The 22348-nt window shown below is 34.5% G+C and overlaps 5 protein-coding genes and 1 non-coding gene across 6 annotated transcripts; 1 reads left to right on the forward strand and 5 right to left on the reverse strand.

Annotated features, from left to right (window-relative positions):
* The first annotated feature begins 303 nt into the window (after nt 1-303).
* Nucleotides 304-2131, forward strand: LOC133680452 (ubiquitin-conjugating enzyme E2 20-like). Its single transcript, XM_062103411.1, has 6 exons — nt 304-626; nt 1121-1148; nt 1257-1484; nt 1584-1647; nt 1743-1802; nt 1963-2131. Exons 1-6 carry the CDS (start codon nt 517-519, stop codon nt 2010-2012), a joined length of 540 nt encoding a protein of 179 aa, XP_061959395.1. The 5' UTR covers nt 304-516; the 3' UTR covers nt 2013-2131.
* A 480-nt stretch (nt 2132-2611) lies between these two features.
* On the reverse strand, nt 2612-7465 carry LOC133680451 (uncharacterized). The gene is made up of 7 exons (XM_062103410.1): nt 7315-7465; nt 7097-7216; nt 6151-6597; nt 5057-5196; nt 4666-4786; nt 3372-3512; nt 2612-2894 (listed from the first exon to the last, which is right to left on the reverse strand). Exons 1-7 carry the CDS (start codon nt 7396-7398, stop codon nt 2811-2813), a joined length of 1137 nt encoding a protein of 378 aa, XP_061959394.1. The 5' UTR covers nt 7399-7465; the 3' UTR covers nt 2612-2810.
* Nucleotides 7466-7879: 414 nt separating this feature from the next.
* On the reverse strand, nt 7880-7985 carry LOC133680686 (U6 spliceosomal RNA). The gene has a single exon (XR_009836367.1). It is a non-coding gene; the product is annotated as a U6 spliceosomal RNA (small nuclear RNA).
* Nucleotides 7986-9251: 1266 nt separating this feature from the next.
* On the reverse strand, nt 9252-9962 carry LOC133679815 (17.3 kDa class I heat shock protein-like). Its single transcript, XM_062102518.1, has one exon. It carries the CDS (start codon nt 9875-9877, stop codon nt 9410-9412), a length of 468 nt encoding a protein of 155 aa, XP_061958502.1. The 5' UTR covers nt 9878-9962; the 3' UTR covers nt 9252-9409.
* Nucleotides 9963-12421: 2459 nt separating this feature from the next.
* Nucleotides 12422-13203, reverse strand: LOC133679116 (18.1 kDa class I heat shock protein-like). Its single transcript, XM_062101626.1, has one exon. The coding sequence runs from the start codon at nt 13201-13203 to the stop codon at nt 12595-12597; it is 609 nt and encodes a 202-aa protein (XP_061957610.1). The 3' UTR covers nt 12422-12594.
* A 2742-nt stretch (nt 13204-15945) lies between these two features.
* On the reverse strand, nt 15946-21538 carry LOC133679176 (hexokinase-3-like). Its single transcript, XM_062101690.1, has 9 exons — nt 20915-21538; nt 19041-19191; nt 18736-18918; nt 18286-18360; nt 17270-17425; nt 17069-17167; nt 16861-16988; nt 16625-16706; nt 15946-16526 (listed from the first exon to the last, which is right to left on the reverse strand). Exons 1-9 carry the CDS (start codon nt 21184-21186, stop codon nt 16146-16148), a joined length of 1527 nt encoding a protein of 508 aa, XP_061957674.1. The 5' UTR covers nt 21187-21538; the 3' UTR covers nt 15946-16145.
* Nucleotides 21539-22348: the final 810 nt, after the last annotated feature.

The raw sequence follows: 22348 nt of genomic DNA on the forward strand, positions 1-22348 counted from the left end.
ATTAAAATACTTGCATATTTATTTTTTATTTTTCCCAAAAAAATTCGTCAGGGGGCTTTTGTTTCCGATATATATTTTTTTAAAATGAAAAGGATAATTGACGAGGCCATGCGTATTTTATTTGCAGACAGCACTTTCCAAACCAGGAAACTAGCCGTTGGAGATCGATGAGAAAAACGACAATTCAAATCCCTACCACCGTCATTCTAACGTTCGAAAATACACCAAACCCTACCCAAAACTCTCCTAAACGGTACCGTAATTGGCAATCTCAACTTCTTATAAACCACAAATGCATGGCCTCTATCATCTCTCTCTCTCTCTAAACGCTCTCTCTCTCTATAAAAAAACACGAAGAAGAAGAAGAGACAAAGGAAGAAGAAACTCAAAAACTCTCGAGTATCTTCTTCTTCTTCTTCTTCTTGTTTTCTAAACATACTTCACCGATCAGTTTCTTTATTTGGGTTTTCTTTCTTTTGGATTCTAAACTAAAAAAAGAAAGAAAGAAGAGAAACAATGGCAGCTATTAATGGGTATACTCCGGTGGCTGCTCCGGCAGGGACTACCCCATCAAAACAGACTGTCCCATCGGCAAAGACTGTTGATACACAATCCGTGCTTAAACGGTATTATTTTTTTTCTTGTTTTTGCTCTTAATCTGCTCTTCTTATTTGTCAAATGATGTAACATATCACGAATTTTATCTGGATTTATTTCTTTGGTTTTCTTTTCTTGTTTATGAATGTGGTTTGTGATCTAAGATCAGATGATGTTTGTATTTATAATGAATATGGTAGCATTTAAGCTATTGATTTTTATGTAATTGGTTCTTTATCTAAGAGTGATTTTGAATGAATCAATTGGGTTTCTTTAAGTCTGATTATTTGTCTTAATTGGTTATCTGCTTTTCATTAGCTAATTGATTGTGTGATAAGCTTGATTTGAAAACTCGTCTTTTTTGCTATAATTTGCTTGAGGTATTTCACGGTTAAATTTGACTGAACTTTTTTTCAGAATTGGTTGCTCTGTAACCTGATCTGGTTGCTCATTGTCTATTAATCGGCTTGAGAATTTTAAGGGTTTTTTTACTGATTGTTACCTTTTTTTGTTATGAAATCAGGTTGCAATCTGAACTGATGGCGTTGATGGTAAGAACATCGAAACCTGTCTTGTTGTTGTATCTCTAATGTTTTCAGCAACAAATCAATGATTAAACTTGTTGATCTGAGAGGTTTCCGATAAATTTTATTTTGTAGATGAGTGGAGAATCTGGGATATCTGCCTTCCCTGAAGGGGACAACATATTTTGCTGGAAAGGAACAATCACAGGAAGCAAAGACACTGTTTTTGAAGGAACAGATTACAAACTATCCCTTTCCTTCCCTAATGACTATCCTTTCAAGCCACCAAAGGTCAAGTTTGAAACCAGCTGCTTCCATCCCAATGTGGATGTCTATGGCAACATTTGCTTGGATATTCTTCAGGTAAAATTATTAATTATTTTAGTTAAAGCTTTTAACTAATTAAGAATGTTTTCTAAGATGCAAATTGGCTGATCAATGATGTTTGATTGTGTGTTCTAGGATAAATGGTCATCTGCCTATGATGTGAGGACAATATTGCTATCAATCCAAAGTCTGCTTGGAGGTGAATCTTGTTTTCCGTTTTCCCCTTCTCTGGTTAATGAAAGTTGGTGATTTAATTGACTATTAACATTGTTTCTCTTTTCATGTTATGTTCAGAGCCAAACATAAGTTCACCTCTAAACACTCAAGCAGCACAACTTTGGAGCAATCAAGAAGGTTTGTTTGTTGTTACTTTGGATGTTTTCCTCTATGATTACTTTGAAGTCTGGATGTGTTGCTTGGAGTCTGGATAACACGTTTACTATGATGGTGTATGTATTGCTTGGAGCATGGATAAACATATTTACATACTTTTGGTACCTTGTGTCTGTTGCAGAATACAGGAAAATGGTGGAGAAGGTGTACAAGCCTCCTAGTGCTGCATAGAAGGAAGAGAAGGGGTCCAAAATGAGTTGGTTACTTTATTGTTTGACGGGTGTGGTGTGGTGTGGTGTGACTGACTTCAATGGATTAATGAATTAATGAATTCTCAAATTTGTTTTTCCTTTCCTCTTTGCAAAGTGTGTAATCCGTGGGACATACATGGGTTCAGCATCAGCATCCCAGCTCTCCTGCATTTTGAGAAATTAGATAAGTGCTGTGACGGGGTGGTTTTGAGACAATCTTACTGGATTTTTTTTTCTATAAGCAATGAAAATCCATAATGTTTCCCCCTTCAATAATTTTTTTTTTCCTTATTTTACAACAAAAAATCAAAGAAACTACGCATTTTTAATCTGAAATATAGACGGAAAAAAAGGAAAGAGAATCCATAATGCTTCCCTTCAATATAAAAAAAAAATAGTTTTTTTTTCTTATTTTACAACAAAAAATTAAAGAAACTAACTAATAGCTGTCGCTTCCATTATCAAGATGATATTGGTAATGGTCATTGCTATGATAGGTGAAAAAAAAAAACATGACAAAAACAAGAGTCTTGCACCAGGGCAGTGCGCAGAAATGAGGAAAGACCAGAAACAAAAGGAGGAAGTGAAGATGTCTTCTGGTAATATTATGCTTTTGCAACAATGTCATGAACATTCTTACCACAAGGAGCTCGAGAAAGAAAGGAAAAAAAGTTCTTTTTGAACCAAAATTTTAGTTAGCGTACCACTATTTAAATACAAACTAAAAATAACAGATCCAAAGTTGCGCTTTCCTCTCCATTTACGTTGTGACAGGCTATTACTGCTTCGATGATGTGAGCTGCCTCAAGTTGTACTTGGACAACTCTTTGTACTTTTCAATAACCCCGATCAAGCACACAGTCTGAGAAAATTACAAACCATAGTAATCAAGTTAATCGGACAAAAAATAAATTAGCACCATAGTGCGAACATCTCATCAAGGCAGTCAAACTCTGATTTTTTTTCCCCATGGGTACTGATTAAACAAATAATAGATTATACACGAAACAAGTAATTCTAGTGCTTTGCGGTAAAGAATACATCACGAGTGTAAGAGGCTGAACAAACTTGAAACATGTAGAGTCTTAAGAAATAAACAGACTGGCCAATTAATTTGACCAGATGCATGATCACTCATAGGCATCAGGAGATGTAATGAGATGTAATGGTTATAAAAGTTCTTCAATATTGTTGCTCATAGAGAGCCTAATAGCATCTTCTAAAACATATAACCAACAAACACGATTCTAACTTCAAAATGTCGCAAAACTTGGTTTTGTAACAAATGAGCAGTTTCTGCAAAAGATAAGTCATGGCAGGGAAGAGAACAGATTCTTACCTTGACAATTTCAACTACAATTGTCTTGTCGGGATTGCCAAGATCAACTTTATGAGGTCCAGGAACAGATTTTGCGACTGAATTTATAATTTTCATCCTGTCAATGCCAGAATTTGCACGGGCTTCATACATTACTGCAAACTGCACAGAAGGAGTAAGTGGTCAAATTGTAGTTTGTGTTGCAAGTATGAGACGCAACTCTGTTAGTCCTTGTTGACTCAGTTCAATCAGTGAAACTCAGATTTCTTATCTCCTATGATTTCCTATATTCCATCACAATTACGATGTCAGACTACAGGGGTGATTTTAGCAGTGTAGTGGTTGCTCAGCTGCCATATGATAAATGAGAATGGCAAGCTATTAAAAGTATTATTCATGTCTGATTAATTGAAGAAACAAAATTTCGTTTTGGATCATTATTTAATTAAATTTGATGGTGTTCAATGCCATCTATTTCCCCATTGCCAATTTCCCTTGGATCCCAGCTTATGTAATGCTTGGTCCTTGTCGAAGGGAGCTACCTCAACAGCAACTCCTGAACTAACCGTGTCCTGCAGGTCTGAGAATTTCACAGAATAGATGGAATTTTATTTAAGGTCACTTCAAAAGTGGTGCTAGAGCTAGCTTATTAACACAAAAGTGACGCATGAAATCAATGTATTCAACATGGAATTCTAAGAACTTTGATGAAGCAAGGAACAAATTCTTGAATATACAGATTTAGTTTTACCCCTTAATCCAAATGAGCATTGTTTCCCTTTTCACGGTACATCTAACATGATTTTTCAGTGCAGAAAGCAGTTCTTTCTGTTGGGAAATTAAGCAGGATTATCATCAGCAAGTCCTATTCAAAGGGTTCTAAAGGTCAAACAGTGTTTTTTGTAGGACTTAGTTTTATATTTTAGGTTTTAGAACTATTAGTTTAGGAAGAGGAAAAAAAAGAATCACAAAATACTATATCTAGGCTACCTCTTGGCTTGATTTAGACTATGAATCAAACCTCCACTAAAAATCAAACCATACAATGAAGTTGGACCAAGACTAATGCTACATTGTTAGCATATTTGAAGACTCAACTCTTCCCAAGAGTGTGCCCTCTGTATTCCAAGTTGTCAAGCATTGCTGAATTGGATGGTGAATTTTATTCATCACAAAGAAATTAGTTGAAATTGTGAATATGCTACTCAAACACTTCTTCTACTATTTGTTTTATAATTCTCACTTATGGAGCACCAGAGAAGTAGTGCCAGTTTATTTTTGAGGTAAGTATTAATGAATAGATAATTCTAGGTACCTTCAGTGGATCCTGAGTATCCACAGGAAAATATTTTTCAACAACTGGTGCAATCGCTCTTGAGATTTCCTCTTCTGAAGCATAGCATGCAACTTCAATTGGTAGCATTCTTATGATAAACCTATATATGAACAGATAGTACAACTTAGCATTCTGAAATGACATGTCATTTTTTTAAGATGTAAAAGTTCTTGCTTTTTGCAGTACATAAAGCCAATTTGGTACATATGCACCAAATGTCACAAACAGGTTGATGCCAAGCATTTTGGATGGGGAAATCCATAAGCAGTGGCCTGAGGCTGAAGTACGGCTCAAAAGGGGAGAATAGTGAGCACTGGTTGGAAGCTATGCCTTTATAAAATTTAACCTAAGAGGTCAGCAATTCATAAACCTGGACATGTGTTTCCTTGTTGACGCAGCAGATGTCATTATATGTTGGACAATATCTTTGGGACAAAGGTCTCCATCTATCTTGCGCATTTGAATAAAGGCAACACCATTACAACCAGAATCAAGGCTGAGAAAGCGCCTCTGTTCAAGCAGAAGAAAAATTCATAATAAGTGTAAGAATATGATGATATAACCAAAAATAGTAGCGACATAGCGGACAGAGACCACCCTTTTTAAGCATGCTCACCATAACAACAGGAATTAGTGAATTCAACAGATAGCAAACTCAACAAGATAGGAGATCAGTTATCAAAAATGAAAAATGTGGCATATCTGAATAAAATACTCTCAGAATTGCAAGGAGTAAAACTACAGTATCTGCTACAAACATAAGAGCACCCAAGTTCACCATGCCCGATTGCAAGATAAACAGCAATTTATACTGCTGTAAAGTTTGTTCATGGAGTTGCATTTCATTCTACGATAGGCTACGGGGAAGCAAAATGTGTTTCCTGCTATTTCCTACAATTTCCATTTTCCCCATCTGGGCCTAGAAGAAACAAAACAGGTAAGCTGAGAGGACAAATAAGACAAATAAAAGAAAACAAAAGGAACAAATCATACGAATGTGTCACCCAGTATACTTTCTGAAAGTAAAATCAGGATACAGATTATGTGTTTCCATTCTAGGGTGAAGGGGAGGTAATTTCATTAGATGGTACAGTGCACTGCTTGTATGTCTTTTATCTTCATTTCAAGCCAAATCATTGTACTTTCAGTACAAGAAAAACATCCCTATCGAGTACCTCCCAGCACATCTTAACAGCATTGCAATGTGGTGGCCCTGGTGGGTGTGAAGCTAGTGACCAAAATGAGAAGGTAAATAATCTATAGAGATACCAAATAGAGGAGAGGGAGATAGAGAGCTAAGTACAAATACAGGGAAGAACAGGAAAATTGAGCTCAACAAAAGAACACAGGCAAAAGCTATAGAAATTAGGCCACCAGTTCAATTTCTCTGATCATCTCATTTAAAAAATTGTTTATTTTTCAATGGAACATCAGTAAATGGAACACGGGCAAAACATTGCTCACCTTGTTCTTATCTCCAAGTTCTTTGAGTTCATCCTCAATAAGCCTATCAATGGATTTCTCCTCCACTTTTTCTTGGACAACAGTCTTTGGGGCACATGTTTCTGTGCATTTCTTCTTTGCTGGTGGCCCCTCTGCTTCATTTGCTTGTTTTTCATCATTTTTACAACCCTCTTCTTGATTAGTCTTCTCTTCTGTTTGATTTTCACTGTTTTCATTTTCTACACTAGGTGATCCTACCTTTTTGTCTGTAGGATTATCATTCATGGCATCATTGCCTTCAGGGGCTTCTGATTTGTTCTCATCTTCCCCATCTTCTTCATCATCATCCTCTTCGCCATCTCCTTCATCGTCAGAATATGAGAACTTGATCTTTTTATTTGTAGGTTTATCAGGCAAATCTGCAAGCTTCACACTAGTATCCTTCCCATAAGCTAGCTCTTCATAAAACTGCAAGAAAAAAGTGCAAATACCAGCAGCTCAATGAAAGAGTACATAATTTGACCTCGTAAATCAAGGGAAAGGTGCATTCACCACATCTAAAAGCACTCTAAATTATCGAATCTAGTGAATGCATTTCTCAGACATTATGATAACAGAAAGAGCAAACCAAAAAACAAAAATCACACCCATGACAAGCAGAATTCTTGTAGGAGGAATTTTTTAAGATACTATAAATTTTTTCTTCGGTCCAAAGTTGTTAGAGTAGTCCTCCCTGTCCGTAAGGACTAGCCATTATGAATTTTACTTGGCATAAGAACTCAAAGCCATGATTTAAAAGGGTAGCCATTAATGAATTCTACTTAGAGCATAAAAACAAATCTTTCTCCCATAGCCACCCATTTCACCGCACCTATATTTTCACAGCTATATGACTCGATTTTCCATATCTCCTGCTTGAATTTTGCAACAAAAAATGAAAAGAAGGAAATAAGAGAAAGGAGCATACAGAATCAATAACGTTAATAGCCTCACGAGACGCTTGGCGCTCCCTACCCCCATCACAAGTGATAAAGAAGCCTTGAACTCCTGGGTGTAACGGGTAGGAACCTTTCTTCCTCACTGGTTTCTGCAGTACAGAAACACATACAAAATACAATCAAAAGAAAGAAAAACAAATTACATATATATGAACAAGTACATAGAGAGGAAGTAAAAGAAGGATACATTGTGAGGGAGATAGTGTTGCTTTCTCTTCTTGCTGTTGGTAGTAGCACTAGCTCTGGACTTCGGCTTGTTCTCCGTTGCCATTATTTGCTTATGCTGTGCTCGATGAGGGTTTCTACTTTCTAGTTCTATTTCGTCAGATGACAAACACTTGGAGTTGGGCTTAGATAGATTTCTTTGACTTCGGAGTTAGGCCCATACCCACCTTGCCGCTTTGTGGCCCAAAATTGGGTCAGGATTACATTATTGTTTCAGAACTGCAATTTAACACCTTAACAAGCACACCATCTAAATTCATAGCAAGAAATGGTGAGAATGTCTCGCAACAAAACAGAAACGTCTCTGTGATATAATAAAATCTGCTACTGGTTCCAAGCTGAGTTCAAGAAGAAGACATTTAAAAGTATGAAACTGAAAGTCTGAAACTAAAATAAGAGCGAGCAAAGGTGTCAACTGACCTGTTGATTGCGAATCCCTAACGCGTACAGGGAAGGAGGAGGAGAAACCAGAGGGGCAGGGAAAACGTGGAAGGAAGATGAAGAAAAAACCCCAGAGGGGAAAGAGGAAAAATTTTTTGGACCATTTCTCGATTTGTGCGTGTCATCCTTGCGCAGGGGCCATGCTAATCTTCTCTGTATTGTTCCAATTTTATCGGATGTCTCCTAAGAGACAACAAGTTCTTGCTTGCCTACGTTGATAAAAGCCTTTCGTCCATGTAACTAGTCGCTGTGGGATGTTGTTCGATCCCAACTAATGAACGTCACTCTCTTGGTTTATACACGTCATCCTCCTCACTTGTGATCCAAGAAATAAGGCTATGCCGCAAGGAAGGACCCCAGAAAGAGACCCAATCGAACAAAAACAGAAGGGAGGAAAACTCAGAACAGATATGTGCCCTTCAAGCAGGACAACATGATACATTAGGAAACATGAAGTTCCAATCATCAGACATAGAAGCTCTAGAAATCCTATTCATTTCCTCGATTCCACCTTCACATATTGAATTATCAGGAGAGGTTCCATCCCTACCTAATCGATCCTTTGAACCCCACTCTCCCTTTCCACCCCTTCTTTTTATTTTTTTCTCTCTTGGAGCTCTGGTTTTGGAAGTTTTAGGGTTCATAAATTGTGTTAGAATTGGAGGGTTGTTAACCGATTATAATCCAGGTTATTCTGCTTTGGTATTATAATGTTTGTACCATTTCCAGTCCTTTCTTCTAACTTAACGAGATCAATTAATTTCCCTCATGTATTTCTGTGTTTTATGTTCCGAGTGTGGATAAATGTTTGAACTTAATAAAAAAAAAAATATTAACAACTCATCCATTAAAGTCCTTTCTTCTTCTTCTTCTTCTTCTATAAGTTCCCGATCCTGCTTCTTTGTTCTTGCCGTGCGCCAACACATCCATTTTAGCTATGTCCTAAAGTCATTTATATGTTTGTCTTTCTCATTTATAAAAAGATGGCGTGAATCAGCGATTTTGATGGAGAAGCTCTGCCCTTGGACTGAATGGTGCACGTGTCTCTTTACTTCCTTCATGGCGTGCAAGTTTCTGGGTTTCCTTCAGATACTGGCTCTGCAATTCTTGCAGAATGGATAACTACATGATAATTAGAGATAATTCTCTTAAGAACACAAAGAGGGCATTTAGACACATCACACCATATTGTAAGCTTTGCTGAGTAATGTAGAAGAATTTGCAGGGCCTGGGCTCGATTGACGAACCAGTCATCAATAGAGATTTGTATGTATTTTTTCCCTCCTATTAACGCTGTCTTATTCCATTCTGTGCCCACGACAGACTACAGGAATATTGACAGCTATCCGCTTCTTTAGCATTATTTTTCCAACGTATCTAGCCATAATGTCCTATAAGCATCAAGAACAAGGTGAAAAAAGAAAAAGGAACAGAAGCTAGAAATCACCGGTTGGATGGTTATAGAAAGCCAAAATTACACTTTATTTACCATTGAACACTTCGATATAAACAGGGACGACACCAAGATTTTCAGCTATTAACATAAGAAGACACGGAATTCTTGATTACAAATAGATAGATGCTAGCCAACCAAGATAAACATACAGGCATCGTATTCAACCAGATATTTCAATAGCTTTCTTGACATCAGGTTTCTTGACTTCCTCCTTCGGCACAGTAACAGTAAGCACCCCATTCTCCAAACCAGCCTTGACTTGATCTATCTTGGCATTCTCAGGCAGCTTGAACCTTCTCAAGAACTTGCCACTGCTACGTTCAACACGATGCCATCTATCATTCTTGTCTTCCTTCTCCACGTTCCTCTCCCCGCTAATTTGAAGCACCCTGTCATCTTCAATCTCGACTTTCACTTCCTCCTTTTTAAGCCCCGGGAGATCAGCTTTGAAGACATGGGCTTCTGGGGTCTCTTTCCAGTCAATGCGAGTGTTAACGAAAGCTGAATTCTCACGAGAGATGAGGGAAGAAGAAGGGAAAGGGAAGTCCTTGAATGGATCGAAAGAAGAGAAAGGGTCGAAGATGATGTCTCGTGATCGGTTGTTGAAGAAGCTTGGAATCATTGCCATGATCGATATGTGTTATTTGCTTTGCTGGTTGGTCGTTTGCTGAAGAATAATCGTTGTGAATTGCTGTTGATCGGTCTTGATGGGGAGGGAGAATTTATAGGAAGCAGGAAGCAGGAGACAAATCCAGGGCAATCGCGATGGTGCGATTCACGAACTTTCTGGCACGCTCCAGAATAGTTGAGGCCTAGAATTTTTTGAAGGCCCAAGTTGGGCAACAACTTTACAGGTTAATAAGGCCCATGAATCTTGGGCTTCAACTCTTTGCAAGCATCGAGGGCTGTTTATACTCTTTTTTAGAGCTTTTAGTAGACTTATTAAGAGTTATTTAATGCATTTATAGTTGATTAAATGTCAATTACAATCAATCTTTATTTTTATTCAAAATTTAACATAAATACTTATAAAATATCACAATAAAAAATACCATTTATTTAATTAAATATCCTTAAAAAATATTTTATTTTTATTTTTTTAACACAAATCAACAATAAATAAAGTTTAATAAATATACAAACGGGTAAATTATAAAAAAAACTTATTAACGTCAATCAAATACTAGAGTGAAAAGTTGATATTTCTTGTAAGAAGTAAAAAATAAATATAAATACAAATATTTTAAGTATATATCCTTTTTCATTTTACATGTGTATATTTAATTTTCATCTTTACTAGATTTTACACTTGCACAATGACGGGGGATAATTGTCAAAGTTGATTTTTTATTTAATTCTGCAATAATTAAAATAAATATCCACAAAAATCTGAAGGATTTAAATTCTACATGAGCAAATAAGTGTTTTTCAAGTCACTATCGTTTTGTCCTTATTTATGCATAAATTGTTTTCTCTGAGTGAAATTTTTTTTTTTTAACTAACAACGTGGTTGTTTAATAAAAAAAATCAAATGAGTTTAAATAAATATTTTCAAGAATCCCCATAATTTAAATTAAGGAGTAAAAAATCTATTTCTCGAGGTAGAAGTCCCAATTCCTTATTAATTTATTTTGACGAAAACATGCTTTTTATTAGTAGTATGTTGTTTTAAAATAAGACTTATCATAGGTTGTATGAAAAAATCAAAAGAATAATTAATTTGTAATAAATAAAAATATCAATATATATGTGTTATTCTCATTGAATATTCATGTGCAATCTTTTTATATTTTTTAACATATTAGGCTCATAAATAATTATTAACGAAGTTATTGCATATAGATAATCATAAAAGGCTCAAAATTTATTTAAAAAGTATAGTATAATCAGACAATTTATTAAATAGCATTGTAATTATAAATTCAAAGAGGATTTTATTTTAAGTCAAGAAACAGTGTTGTTGGACCAAAGAGGCTAAGCTCGCGCGCCTAGCCCTTAAAAATAAAACCTAGATCCACTTGTTTGGCCTTTAAAAATGAAATCTCATGCGAGTTTAGTTACGTAAGGTTAAGGGTGTGTTTGGTTTAGTTTTTGTGGTTGAGATTGTGGTAGGGTACAACCTATTTATGCATAAAATTCAACCACAAAAGCTAATTTTTCTTGCTTTTTGTGGTTTTTTTAGTGGGTCCCACATCCAACCTCAACCTCCACCTCAAATACAAACACATATCAAGGGTGTGTTTGGGTGGGAGGTGTGGTAGCTTTTTTTATAAGGTACCACCCTCTTAAAGCACACACTACACTTTCTAAAAGCAAAAAATACATGCTTTTTAGTAAGAAATGTGGTAGCTTTTTGAAAAAAAACAACCACACCTCTCACCCAAACACCCTCTAAGCCTATGTGCCTGCATTTATTTATTTTTTAATTGAATAGAACACTCATCGTCTGTTTAATTTTAAAAAATTATAATAGACAACGTCTTGTTTACTTTAATATTTTTTCCGCCACCATCAATTATCAGAAAATAGGGTTTGATTTTTGAACCCAAAAAACCCCAATTTTTACCTGTTTTTATTTTTAAAAAATACTAGAAAAAACATACTATAAACTTAAATAATCTCATTCCCAACCACGAAATAAACTTAGTATTTCCTCTCACATGTTTTAGAGAAAGCCTAATACCTTTTAGTTTTTTCTTAATTGAACAGTTAATTATTTATTTTTATAGCTGAAAGTTTAAACAATCTTACATTGTAATTTTTATTAAATTCAACTAGATTTTATTTAAGTCGTGTTTGAACCTGTTATGTTAACTAAATTACATTATATTAGCTATTAGCTCTCACCTGATTTTATTTTCAACCTAAGTAAAAAATCAAATTAGAGAATTTCTAGATTAACTTGCCACGTCAGGTTGATTTTATTGATACTATTAAAAAGTTTCTCTTAAATTTTAAATTTTTTATTAAAAATTATTTTTTATATTTTTTTAATATGTTAATTTTAAAAATAATTTTTTAAAAATAAAAAAAATATTATTTTAATATATTTATAAAATAAAAACACCTTAAAAACTGCAACTGCTAGGAGAATCTCAAACTTGCACCGAGTCCTAAGGATGGCTTCAAGAAAGAAGGTTCGTTTGATGCTCTCCCTATGTAGCAGGCAGAGTAGATAACTAATGTCAAATTATTACTTTAAATAAGACTGAATCTTATACATCAAGTATTTGTGTACAAGGAACATGATGAGAAATCGGCCGCTAGTTGATTCTTTAGCATTTAAAGGATTAAAGCTCTACTAAACACGTACGTTGGAAGAAAAAAATGTAATGTTGTTGTTTTTTAACCGGAGATTTCAATAGTTTTCTTGGCATCTGGTTTCTTGACTTCCTTCTTAGGCACAGTGACAGTAAGCACCCCGTTTTCCATACCAGCCTTGACTTGATCTGTCTTGACATTCTCAGGCAGTTTGAACCTTCTCAAGAACTTGCCACTGCTACGTTCAACACAATGCCATGTATCATTCATGTCTTCCTTCTCCACGTTCCTCTCCCCGCTAATTTGAAGCACCCTGTCATCTTCAATCTCGACTTTCACTTCCTCCTTTTTAAGCCCCGGGAGATCTGCTTTGAATTCATGGGCCTCTGGGGTCTCTGTCCAGTCAATGCGAGTGTTAACGAAAGCTGAATTCTCGCGAGGGATGAGGGGAGATGAAGGGAAAGGGAAGTCCTTGAATGGATCGAAAGAAGAGAACGGGTCGAAGATGATGTCTCGTGATTGGTTGTTGAAGAAGCTTGGGATCATTGCCATCTTCTCGTCTTTGTTCTTCTTTATGCCTTCGAAGCAGGAATTGTTTGTAATTGAGAGATGAATTGCTGTTGTCGAGTTGACGATGACGACGAAGGTGGGATAGGCTGAGTGTTTATAAATTACAAGGGAGGAGAAGAGCATTCTGGTAGTTTCATCTTGGGCTTCTCTAGATCTTTCTAGTAATTTCTCGAATCTTTCAAGGCTTTATTGAAAGATCCAGAACCTGGTTTTCAAGAGAACATGATTTTGAAACTTAAATATAGAATTCAGGCCCATCACACATACGGGCTTTTATCAGAATTTATTTGGCCCATGTCAAGAGCTGTGTGTCTCAAGCTTGCTGAAATGATATATTACATCATTATTTTGTTGTACACGCACATAAACAATAATATATTAATAAAATACTTTGAAATATAATATTTTTTTATAAAATAACAAATTACTAGTATATTTATATAAGAAATAATATATTAGGATATAGTAATATACAACATAAAAGTATATTAATTTGATATATTAATGGATATAATAATTGTTAGAAAATACATTCGAATACAAAACATGTTGTATTATACAGTAATAATATATTTTAAATCATATAAATTGTAATATAAAATCAGAATAACAAAGAAGATAAATTCATTTTCAATGTTCTCCAAAAACCAGAAAATATTTGATAAAAATAAAAAAAATCTTAAATTTTAAAAAAATTAATAACTCAAAATGTATTATTTGTCAACTTATTTTCTTCTATACGTAAATTAATTTACAGCCCAACATTCATTATACAACTAAACATATAATTAAATTTTTCTTAAAAAATATTCAACAAGATTATATATCTATAATATTATATTTTAAATAATTATATTATATGTACAGACACACTTTATAACATAAACTATACATAATATGATAGATTAAAAAAATTAAAATATTAATAAGTGATTTTTCTAGTTTCTTGTCATGGTGTATCTAAAAATTGAAAAATATTTTACAATTCTCATAATACTATAAAACATAAAAAGAAAATTATTTTTAAAAATATTCCTTCCACATGTGTCTGTGGGCATTGATAGAGGGAGCTGTGAGGGTAGAAAAGGATGGAAGGATTCGATGGATGCATGCAGCTTGTGAAAAAGGGGATTAATAAGTAAGTTGCCGTGGCGAGATATTATGTGTTTTGAAATTATTTTAAGTTATTTTTTTAAATGTTTTTTATTTTAAAATATATTAAAAAAATATTTTTATTTTAATATTAACATGTCAAAATAATTTAAAAACATTAAAAAAACATCAATTTAAAATAAAAAAAATTAAAACTAAAAAAAACAATCTCAAAACACAATCTCAAACACAGTTTTAAAAATAGAATAAAATGCTTTTGGTGTTTGATGACGTAATGGATGACTCTACGTGGCTATGAAAACTGGCGACGCTTGCTGACGAGGGAAACATGACCCTCAAATAAATCTACCCAAAGATTACGATGCCATCACCACCACCACCTTGGTCACATCATCTTCATGCTCTGAAAGGAATTGATACCCCTTCGGCCCTTCCCTTTCCCACGCTCGCTTAATAAGAGTTAATTTTATTTCTTTATTGATCCATTATCTACTGTATAAGATTAGGATAAGAAAATTATTAAAAATAAATAAATAAAATTATTAAAGTTAAATAAATAAATATATTAGAAAAAATCAAGTGAATCTGAATTGACTTGGATTAACCTTATAAAAAAAACATTAAAAATAAGAAATTTCAAAACTCAATATCCCAACTTCAAATGATAAAAATAAAAAATATTTAAAAAAATACAAAGCAACTTGAGTTAATTTGACTAATTGACGGTTGAGGATAACCTTAATAAAAAAAAAAAAAAAACTCAAATCCTAATAAAGGATGAAATTAAAAAGAAAATCAAGAATCAAAATTAAATTAAGTTAATTTTCAAAATCAACCATCTTAATCATAAGATCAGATGATCATGAAAAAGTTGAAAAAAAAGTCATGAACAAAATCATCTATATCTAGCATGGTGATGGCGATGGCATGTGGGGGTGGTGGCGGTGGTGGTGAAGTCAATAAGTGATGACAGTCGGAGGAGATGAATGGCAGGGCTGCCGACCAATGATAATGGATGGAGGAGCGGAACTTGATGGTCATTCAAACTCGCCATAACCACGAGATTGTTGGCCCCAACAACTGCCAAGAAATTCAACACTCCTAACGTCTTCCAGAGCGTAAAAATTCCTGAATCATGTGAAAGGGGGATAATTTGTAAAGACAACTCTCTCATTGCGCGATAAATGAAGAACACTTTTCACATAGCCAGCAAAAATATTCAGAAGACCTGATTGAAAAGGAAGGTGTTCAAAAACAAAAATGAAGAAAATTAAAATACTGTTTGTTTCGTATGTTTCATAGGAAATAATCTTTTAAAAATTACATTTCAATTTCTTTTTATTTTTATTTATCATTAAAAAAATTAATTAATAAAAAATACTTTTCAGCTAAAAATAGTTGACTTAGTTTACATCAAACACTTTCTTAAAAATATCTTGTTACTTATTAATTATATCAACTTTTATTTTTATTTTTTTATTATTTATTTCTCTTATCATGTTTTATATTAAAAAATTTTATTTATCAAATTTAATCTTTATTTTTTATTACTATTTATTTTATTTAAAATAATTTATATTTTTATTTCAATTTTATCCTTCTAATTTTTTTATTACTATTTATTTTATTTAAAATAATTTATAAAATTATTTTTTTATTTTTTATTAATCAAATTAAACCCTCATCATTTTAATAAGCTTAAAAAAATTAAAAAATTATTTTCCAACTTGGTTTTTATTACACTAACAAACATTAAAAAAATAATTTACTTCTCAAAGATTTAGTTTATAAAAAAATCTTCCCTAAAATAAATAAATTAAAAAGCTTAAGATACAATGAGAATCATTAGAAAGATGACATTTTTTCTTTTTGACAAACCCTTTTATATATATAAAGATATTGAAAGAATTCTACATTTACAGGGGAGCTATATGTATATAAATAATATATATTTATAGCGACTGTACGTTCTCCACACTGCCGGATGAATATGCGGCAGCAAGGAGAGCTCCGCCGATGCCTGATCCATCTTCTGTAACTTTAAGAATGACATGTGGGGCCACATCTTCTCCCAATATTTCATTCAGGGCTTCATGCAAGTACTCTCTGAACATCGTATAACTTGTGTATAAACCCCCTTCAATCGCAACAACTGTTCTTCTCATTTTTACATCACTTCTACTTCTTCCACCAGTGATGCCTCCACTTCCATCCCGTCCGATCTTCTTCAAGATTCCCACTATGCCAGCAGCTGCCAATCGAGCAGCCCTACGGGTCACAACATCACATACTCTTACAACAAGCTTTCGGACCTTCAAAGAGACCTCTGAAATCTGAGATTGACAGGTGCACAGGAAAATAAAACCGATATAGTCAATCCATAGCAGCATTCAATAAACACAAGGAAGGAAAACATGAGTGATCCATCTACCTCCAGGGTTTCTCTCAAGATCTTATCTACTTCTTTCAGTTCAGGAGAGTCGTCCTCATGCATTGCAGCCAGCAAGGGTGTTCTGATTAACAATAGAGGAAAATGAGTAAGAAATTAAAGAGAAACAAAGCTTCAAATGACAATAAGCATAGAATATCAAGAGAGATGACACATTTATACAACAATAAAATCAACTCCTAGTCCACCCAAGATTTCTGTGTAAATATGTAACATACTGCAAAATAAAGGGGATTGATAATCTGGAGGAAACAGGTCCAAATATTTCCGAGTCTTGCGACATTCTAATAATAACTCTCCGAACAATGTCACCTAGATACATTCCTGATATCATTTTCTCAAAACCCTGCAACAAAATCCAACAAAAAACATTGAGCAGGTCCTTTATAGTAACAAATAATAAAAACATAAGAAACTGCTCCTTACCTGATCATTTGGGTTAGGGCTTTCCAAATCCAAATCAATATCATAAGAAGTTCTTGGCAAATGGGATGACCAAAAATTTCCCCATTCCATGTTAACAACCTAGTTAAACAAGAGAAAGCATAATGTGAGTAAGCAAATATAATAATGGATCGTTTTTCAAGTTAATCACAGTAAAATGCTTGAACGAGACAAGAACAGTACCATGCATCCTGAAGTTGTAAGAAGACCTTGACACTTTATGATGGCATCTGCCCGCTCTAGATAACAGGCATTAGTACCCGTTCCAATTATCACAGCAGCAACAGTGTCAGCATCATCATAATGTCCAAGTGCTAAGGTTCCCACAGTATCATTTACCTGTTCAAAACAAAGTGCACCTCTTCATTAAAACATTAAAAAAAAAACTATAGGAAAAGTAAAGTACTGTTTTTTTTTTTGTGGGGGGGGGGGGGTGTTAAAACAGAAAGGCTGTCCAATGAACCACCCTCCACAACAATAGTTAAAGAGATGAAGGTCCAGAAAAGACATCCAGGTAAATTTTTTTATATATAAAAAAAAAACTATTGAGAAAAGGAAAATTTGAAATCAACAAAAGGATCATCCACAGGCTCAAACATACTGGTGTCTGTGCATTTATACATGCATGACTTGGTAATTTTTAAGTTCTAGATCAATCCATTAAAGATGTAAGATCAACTTTATTTTGCATACAGTACAACATCAACTACGAGCTACTCAAGATCCTGGTATGAGTAAAACTCCACCAGTCACTGTAAAGTAGGTGTTTTTCTTATGATAAAGTACCAAAGATTTTCAATCAAGGAAACTTCATGCGAGTAAAACAGATGGGGAAAATCTTCACAAGCAGTCTGCGATAATGGTCTCGATCTTCTTTAGGTCTGACCATGAATGAAATTATGGTTAACTTTGCAATGCTGGTCCAGCTATTCAATTCAGAAAGTACATGACCTAAGGAAAAAACTTAAACTGATTTGGAATAGTATACATGTTTGACCACTTAACAGTTACTATTCAAAAATACTAAAGCATGCTTTTGACTGATAACAATAATGCCAATTGAAGTACAACCCCAAAAGCATCGACTTTTTATTTATTAAAATACCTTCAAATAGCAATAACTGTATAGTTGAATTGTTATATTGGTTAAAGGGAAATCAAATATCAACGTTGCTTCCATAAGAGAAGAAAGTGCTTACCAATACTGCAACGCGCATATCTAAACCACTCCTGACTAATGCTGCTTCTAAAAGTCCAACCACCTCTTTTCCAACCTACAATCATTTGTGCAATAAATCAGTCCGTAAAAAAAGGAGATGAAACAGAAGTTCACTTATAATAGTCACTTGAATAAAATGTATAAAAACTTCCAGATTGGCTAATAGAAGCATTATCACTTAAATTATAATATATTTATGATAAGTGATTTAATTATCAGGCCAAGTATATTTAAGATTTTTCCTCATCCTAAAATTACATGCAATGAAAAAACACATCCTAGGTGCTCCAATACTTCACTTACTGCTCCTTAAGAACAACACAAAACATGTGTAGACATATTGAGAACAGCAAAAAGGCACCGGAAATCCAACTAACAATTACGCAGTCAACATTTACAAAGTTTCCTTGGCAGACATCATCTAGCTTACCATATCTTCAATGGCAAATCCTTTTGTCCATTTCATAAGGATACCCGAACGAATAGACAATTGTTTCACTGGAAAAGAAAATGTAAGCCCAAGCTCCCTTGCTCTAACTGAAGAAGGCTCAGAACCACTTTCTTCTTTTTCAACGAATTGCTTTAAGGTTGAAGCAATAAAATCAAAGAGATCCTGTAGCCAAAAAATGCACAATAATTTCCATACTTATCAGGAGGTGATCTCTTATCTTTTTCTTTTCTTTTCCAAAAGCATGCCCTAAGATAGTGAAATATTTGCAGTTAAAACTCAGTCACCTCACTTGTGCTTGTCATCAAGTGCCGGGGAATGGGTCGTCGCTCCACATCTTGAGACAAGATTGAAGATCTTCTACCTCCTAGCTGAACCCGCAAGACCCTAAAATTAGTACCCCCAAGATCTAGAGCATAATAAGTTCCTATCTCACTCCTGACAACAACATCAGAAATCAATTTACCAATGCAACCTAAGCAAACAATACAAATATAGACCGCATAGTTGAAAATTGATCCAACTCTAATAATTGATATAAAAAAAAAGAAATTTAAAAACAGAAGCACATAGTCACTGCTTATTTGGTATGATATCCCCAAGCAAGCTAGTAATTATACATTTACATTACAAATACCATACATGCCAAATGTGAAATTAATTGGATGTCCATATCTATCTAATTTATATATCACAAATGGGGATAAACTTTCTTCTTCTTATTCGCTTCAGGAACTTAAAATTGATATACATGGCATGCATGGGTAAAGGATAAAAAACAACCGTAGCTAAGAAGGATGAGCCTCAAATGATTTAGGAAGGATAATAGAAGAAATGGCCACATCTGGTGTAACTTGATCCTAACTCTTCCAGCAAATATATGATTCAAAGACAGGTACAGGAACCAGGCTAAAGACTATTAGCAACTGTAAACACACCCTCTCCATCCAATATCTAATCTCTATCATTGCGCATGTTTTCAACAGCCAGAACACCTCAAAAAGAAAAAGGGGATGGCGCTAAATGGAAAGTCTGCCAGTGTAAGCAATAGACACTATGAACTCCCTTTGAAGGCATGTAATGCATCAATACTATGTTTCTAAATAAATCTGCGCTTTTAACATAAAAATTGCAATTATGTATTTGCATCGACAAACTATTAAAACAATTGTTAAATAAAGAGTCGGGTATGAAAATTCTGTTCATTGAATAAAACGCAGATTCTGTCCTTCATTGAGCAACCAATCTCGTCCACTTGGAAAAGAAGACTAAATGAGAACCTAAACACGTAGTATTTCTCAAACAGTTCTATAGCATTTTAAATCAGAATAGAAGGGAATAGAAAGAGAACATTTAGATTCTATAAACTCATGTTTTTGTTTGAGAAAAAAATATATTAAAGTAGCGAGAAGATCGATTCATTACAATCAAGTTTTGCAAAACAACAGAGAGCAGGACATGAATATATAATTTAAAAGCGCGTGCGTTTACAAATAAATCCAATTCCAAAACCACTGTACCAGAATCATCTAACCGAATGAACCCACAAAACACTTTAAAAACAAACTTATACAACACAAAGGAGAAAACAGCAAATTGACTGAACATCACATCAAAACAAAAATAAAACTGGAATAACCAAACACTTTTGCAGTGAAAAAATTGGCAGAAAGCGTGAAGAAACAAGAAAAAGAAATAACACAAAGAAAGACTGTCCAAGTTGCAAGAAAACAAGGGGAAAAAAAGTTCAAAAAGCACTCCAAAACAGCAATGGGAAACAAATGGCCAAACTGTATCAAATTTTAATTAAAGATAAAAACAGCTAAGAGTAAAAGCAACAAGAACACCCCAGAAAACGATCACGAGATCGTAATAAAATAGGAAAAAAAATATCAAACCACCATAAAAATGAAATTTTAAACCCAAACTATCAAATTCAAGATTACTAGGCATACGAATATCACTAAAAGAAACTAAACAAGTACCATTCAATCAATCATTCCCCTTTAATTCCTAAACCAACCAGCGATGATGGATCAATCAAGAATCAAACAAAACACAGAAACACGCGCAAAAGGAGGACCACATAGTATCTCTCACAAGTCACAACCAGTAACAAAAACAACAAGAGAGAGGTAGATTAGATTATGGATTATTATACCCCGTAGGCAAATGGTCAACAAAAGTGAGTAACATTTTAAGCTTCGAGCCACCTTCAGACGCCAAACCAGCGTGCATCTCCACAGCCATAGCATCCACTACTTGCCTTAACCTCCCAACTGGTGTCTCGCATGCTTCTTCTAACTCTCTCAACACTCCTGCCACTCTCTTCCACTTCCTCCTACTCCGTACCCTCCTCCCCACCACCACTCCTGCCACCGCACAAGCCGCCGCCGCCGCAGCCGCCGCCAATACCGCCGCCAACCTCCCCATCACGCACCAATTATCCAACTATACCGCTACTATACGCTCACCAGTCCAAAGAAACAGAAAACCGACGCCGTTTCATTGTGAAACATTGCAACTTTGCTATGTAAATGAACTATCTGAATGAAACCCAGATAGGAAAAGTTAAATACTTTATGCGGATTCAGCGGCGAGAGACAATCGCCGGTGAAGGTGCCTATTTGTAGATGAACAGTTCGAGGAAAGGCTTAAAAGACTCTTTTTTTATAATAAGATTTTACAGGTAAGTGTTAGGAGGAGTTTTTTTTTTTTTTTGTGGGGAAGGGAGAGATAGAGAGAGAGAATGGAATGGTTTTTTTTCTTTTTTTTCTTGACTAAAGAAGCGTTGGAAAGCGAACTGGACGGTACTTATAGAGGTAATAAAATGACAAATTCGCCCTTGTTAATGCTCGAAATTGACAGATTTTTGCCGAGGATCTTTTTGTTGATTTCATTACCGTTTGTGAATAGTTTTTGAGGTTAATGAGAATTTTGACTTCTGGGCGTGGCTGCTTTTTTTGTGGGGTTGGTGCATGCAATTGCCATTCGAGTTTAAGGATATTACAAGTTAAAAAACAAACACACCAAAACCTTTCATTGGTTTTTTTGAAAGCAGAAAGATGGTCGGTGTTGATTGCGTTTGACTCGTTTGATTAGGACCCTTTTCCGATCTGGAGACAGGCACGGAGGGCAGGGCTGGGCTGGGCTGGCTAGGTGGATAGCTAGAAAATGCCCGTGTTCTTTTAAATTGCAATTTACTTGTGTGAACCAAGTTCGTGCTCGTTCGTTAATTTTAGTATGTGATTGTGACTCGTGATCCAAAATTACCAAGTTCTCTGCTCGTATAACTAGTGGATAAGGCATGCCGATCCTGTGTTCATCCACAACATAATTATTGTTTTGAAGATAGTCATGATATTGATGACAATTGGGTTCGTGCCACATGGTTTTTGCAATTTATTTATAGCATGTAATATATCAATACATTAAAAAAATTAATTTTATATTTTTTCTAGTCAAATGCATCTGGACATAGTTTTAAATGTAAAAATAATTTTATAAGATATTAAAGAGTATAGTAGCGGTTGCGGTTTAAACTGTTTTTTTCTCGAAAATACATTAAAATCATGTTTTTTATTTTTAAAAAATT

Source organism: Populus nigra, chromosome 19 (genome assembly GCF_951802175.1).
Source record: "Populus nigra chromosome 19, ddPopNigr1.1, whole genome shotgun sequence".
In the NCBI taxonomy this organism is placed as follows: domain Eukaryota; kingdom Viridiplantae; phylum Streptophyta; class Magnoliopsida; order Malpighiales; family Salicaceae; genus Populus; species Populus nigra.

Bases quoted from the DNA above. Each gene is read 5' to 3' on its own strand.
- LOC133680452 (XM_062103411.1), top strand. From the start codon at position 517: ATGGCAGCTATTAATGGGTATACTCCGGTGGCTGCTCCGGCAGGGACT. The intron at 627-1,120 runs GTATTATTTTTT...TTATGAAATCAG, and splicing joins ACACAATCCGTGCTTAAACG to GTTGCAATCTGAACTGATGG. The intron at 1,803-1,962 runs GTTTGTTTGTTG...TGTCTGTTGCAG, and splicing joins ACTTTGGAGCAATCAAGAAG to AATACAGGAAAATGGTGGAG.
- LOC133680451 (XM_062103410.1), bottom strand. From the start codon at position 7,398: ATGGCAACGGAGAACAAGCCGAAGTCCAGAGCTAGTGCTACTACCAAC. The intron at 7,217-7,314 runs GTATCCTTCTTT...TCTGTACTGCAG, and splicing joins AACACTATCTCCCTCACAAT to AAACCAGTGAGGAAGAAAGG. The intron at 4,787-5,056 runs GTTTATGAATTG...GTTCATATATAG, and splicing joins ACAAGGAAACACATGTCCAG to GTTTATCATAAGAATGCTAC.
- LOC133679815 (XM_062102518.1), bottom strand. From the start codon at position 9,877: ATGGCAATGATTCCAAGCTTCTTCAACAACCGATCACGAGACATCATC.
- LOC133679116 (XM_062101626.1), bottom strand. From the start codon at position 13,203: ATGCTCTTCTCCTCCCTTGTAATTTATAAACACTCAGCCTATCCCACC.
- LOC133679176 (XM_062101690.1), bottom strand. From the start codon at position 21,186: ATGGGGAGGTTGGCGGCGGTATTGGCGGCGGCTGCGGCGGCGGCGGCT. The intron at 17,426-18,285 runs GTAAGCACTTTC...TGTTTTGAACAG, and splicing joins ATATGCGCGTTGCAGTATTG to GTAAATGATACTGTGGGAAC. The intron at 16,707-16,860 runs GTATGTTACATA...ATTGTTAATCAG, and splicing joins TCAATCCCCTTTATTTTGCA to AACACCCTTGCTGGCTGCAA.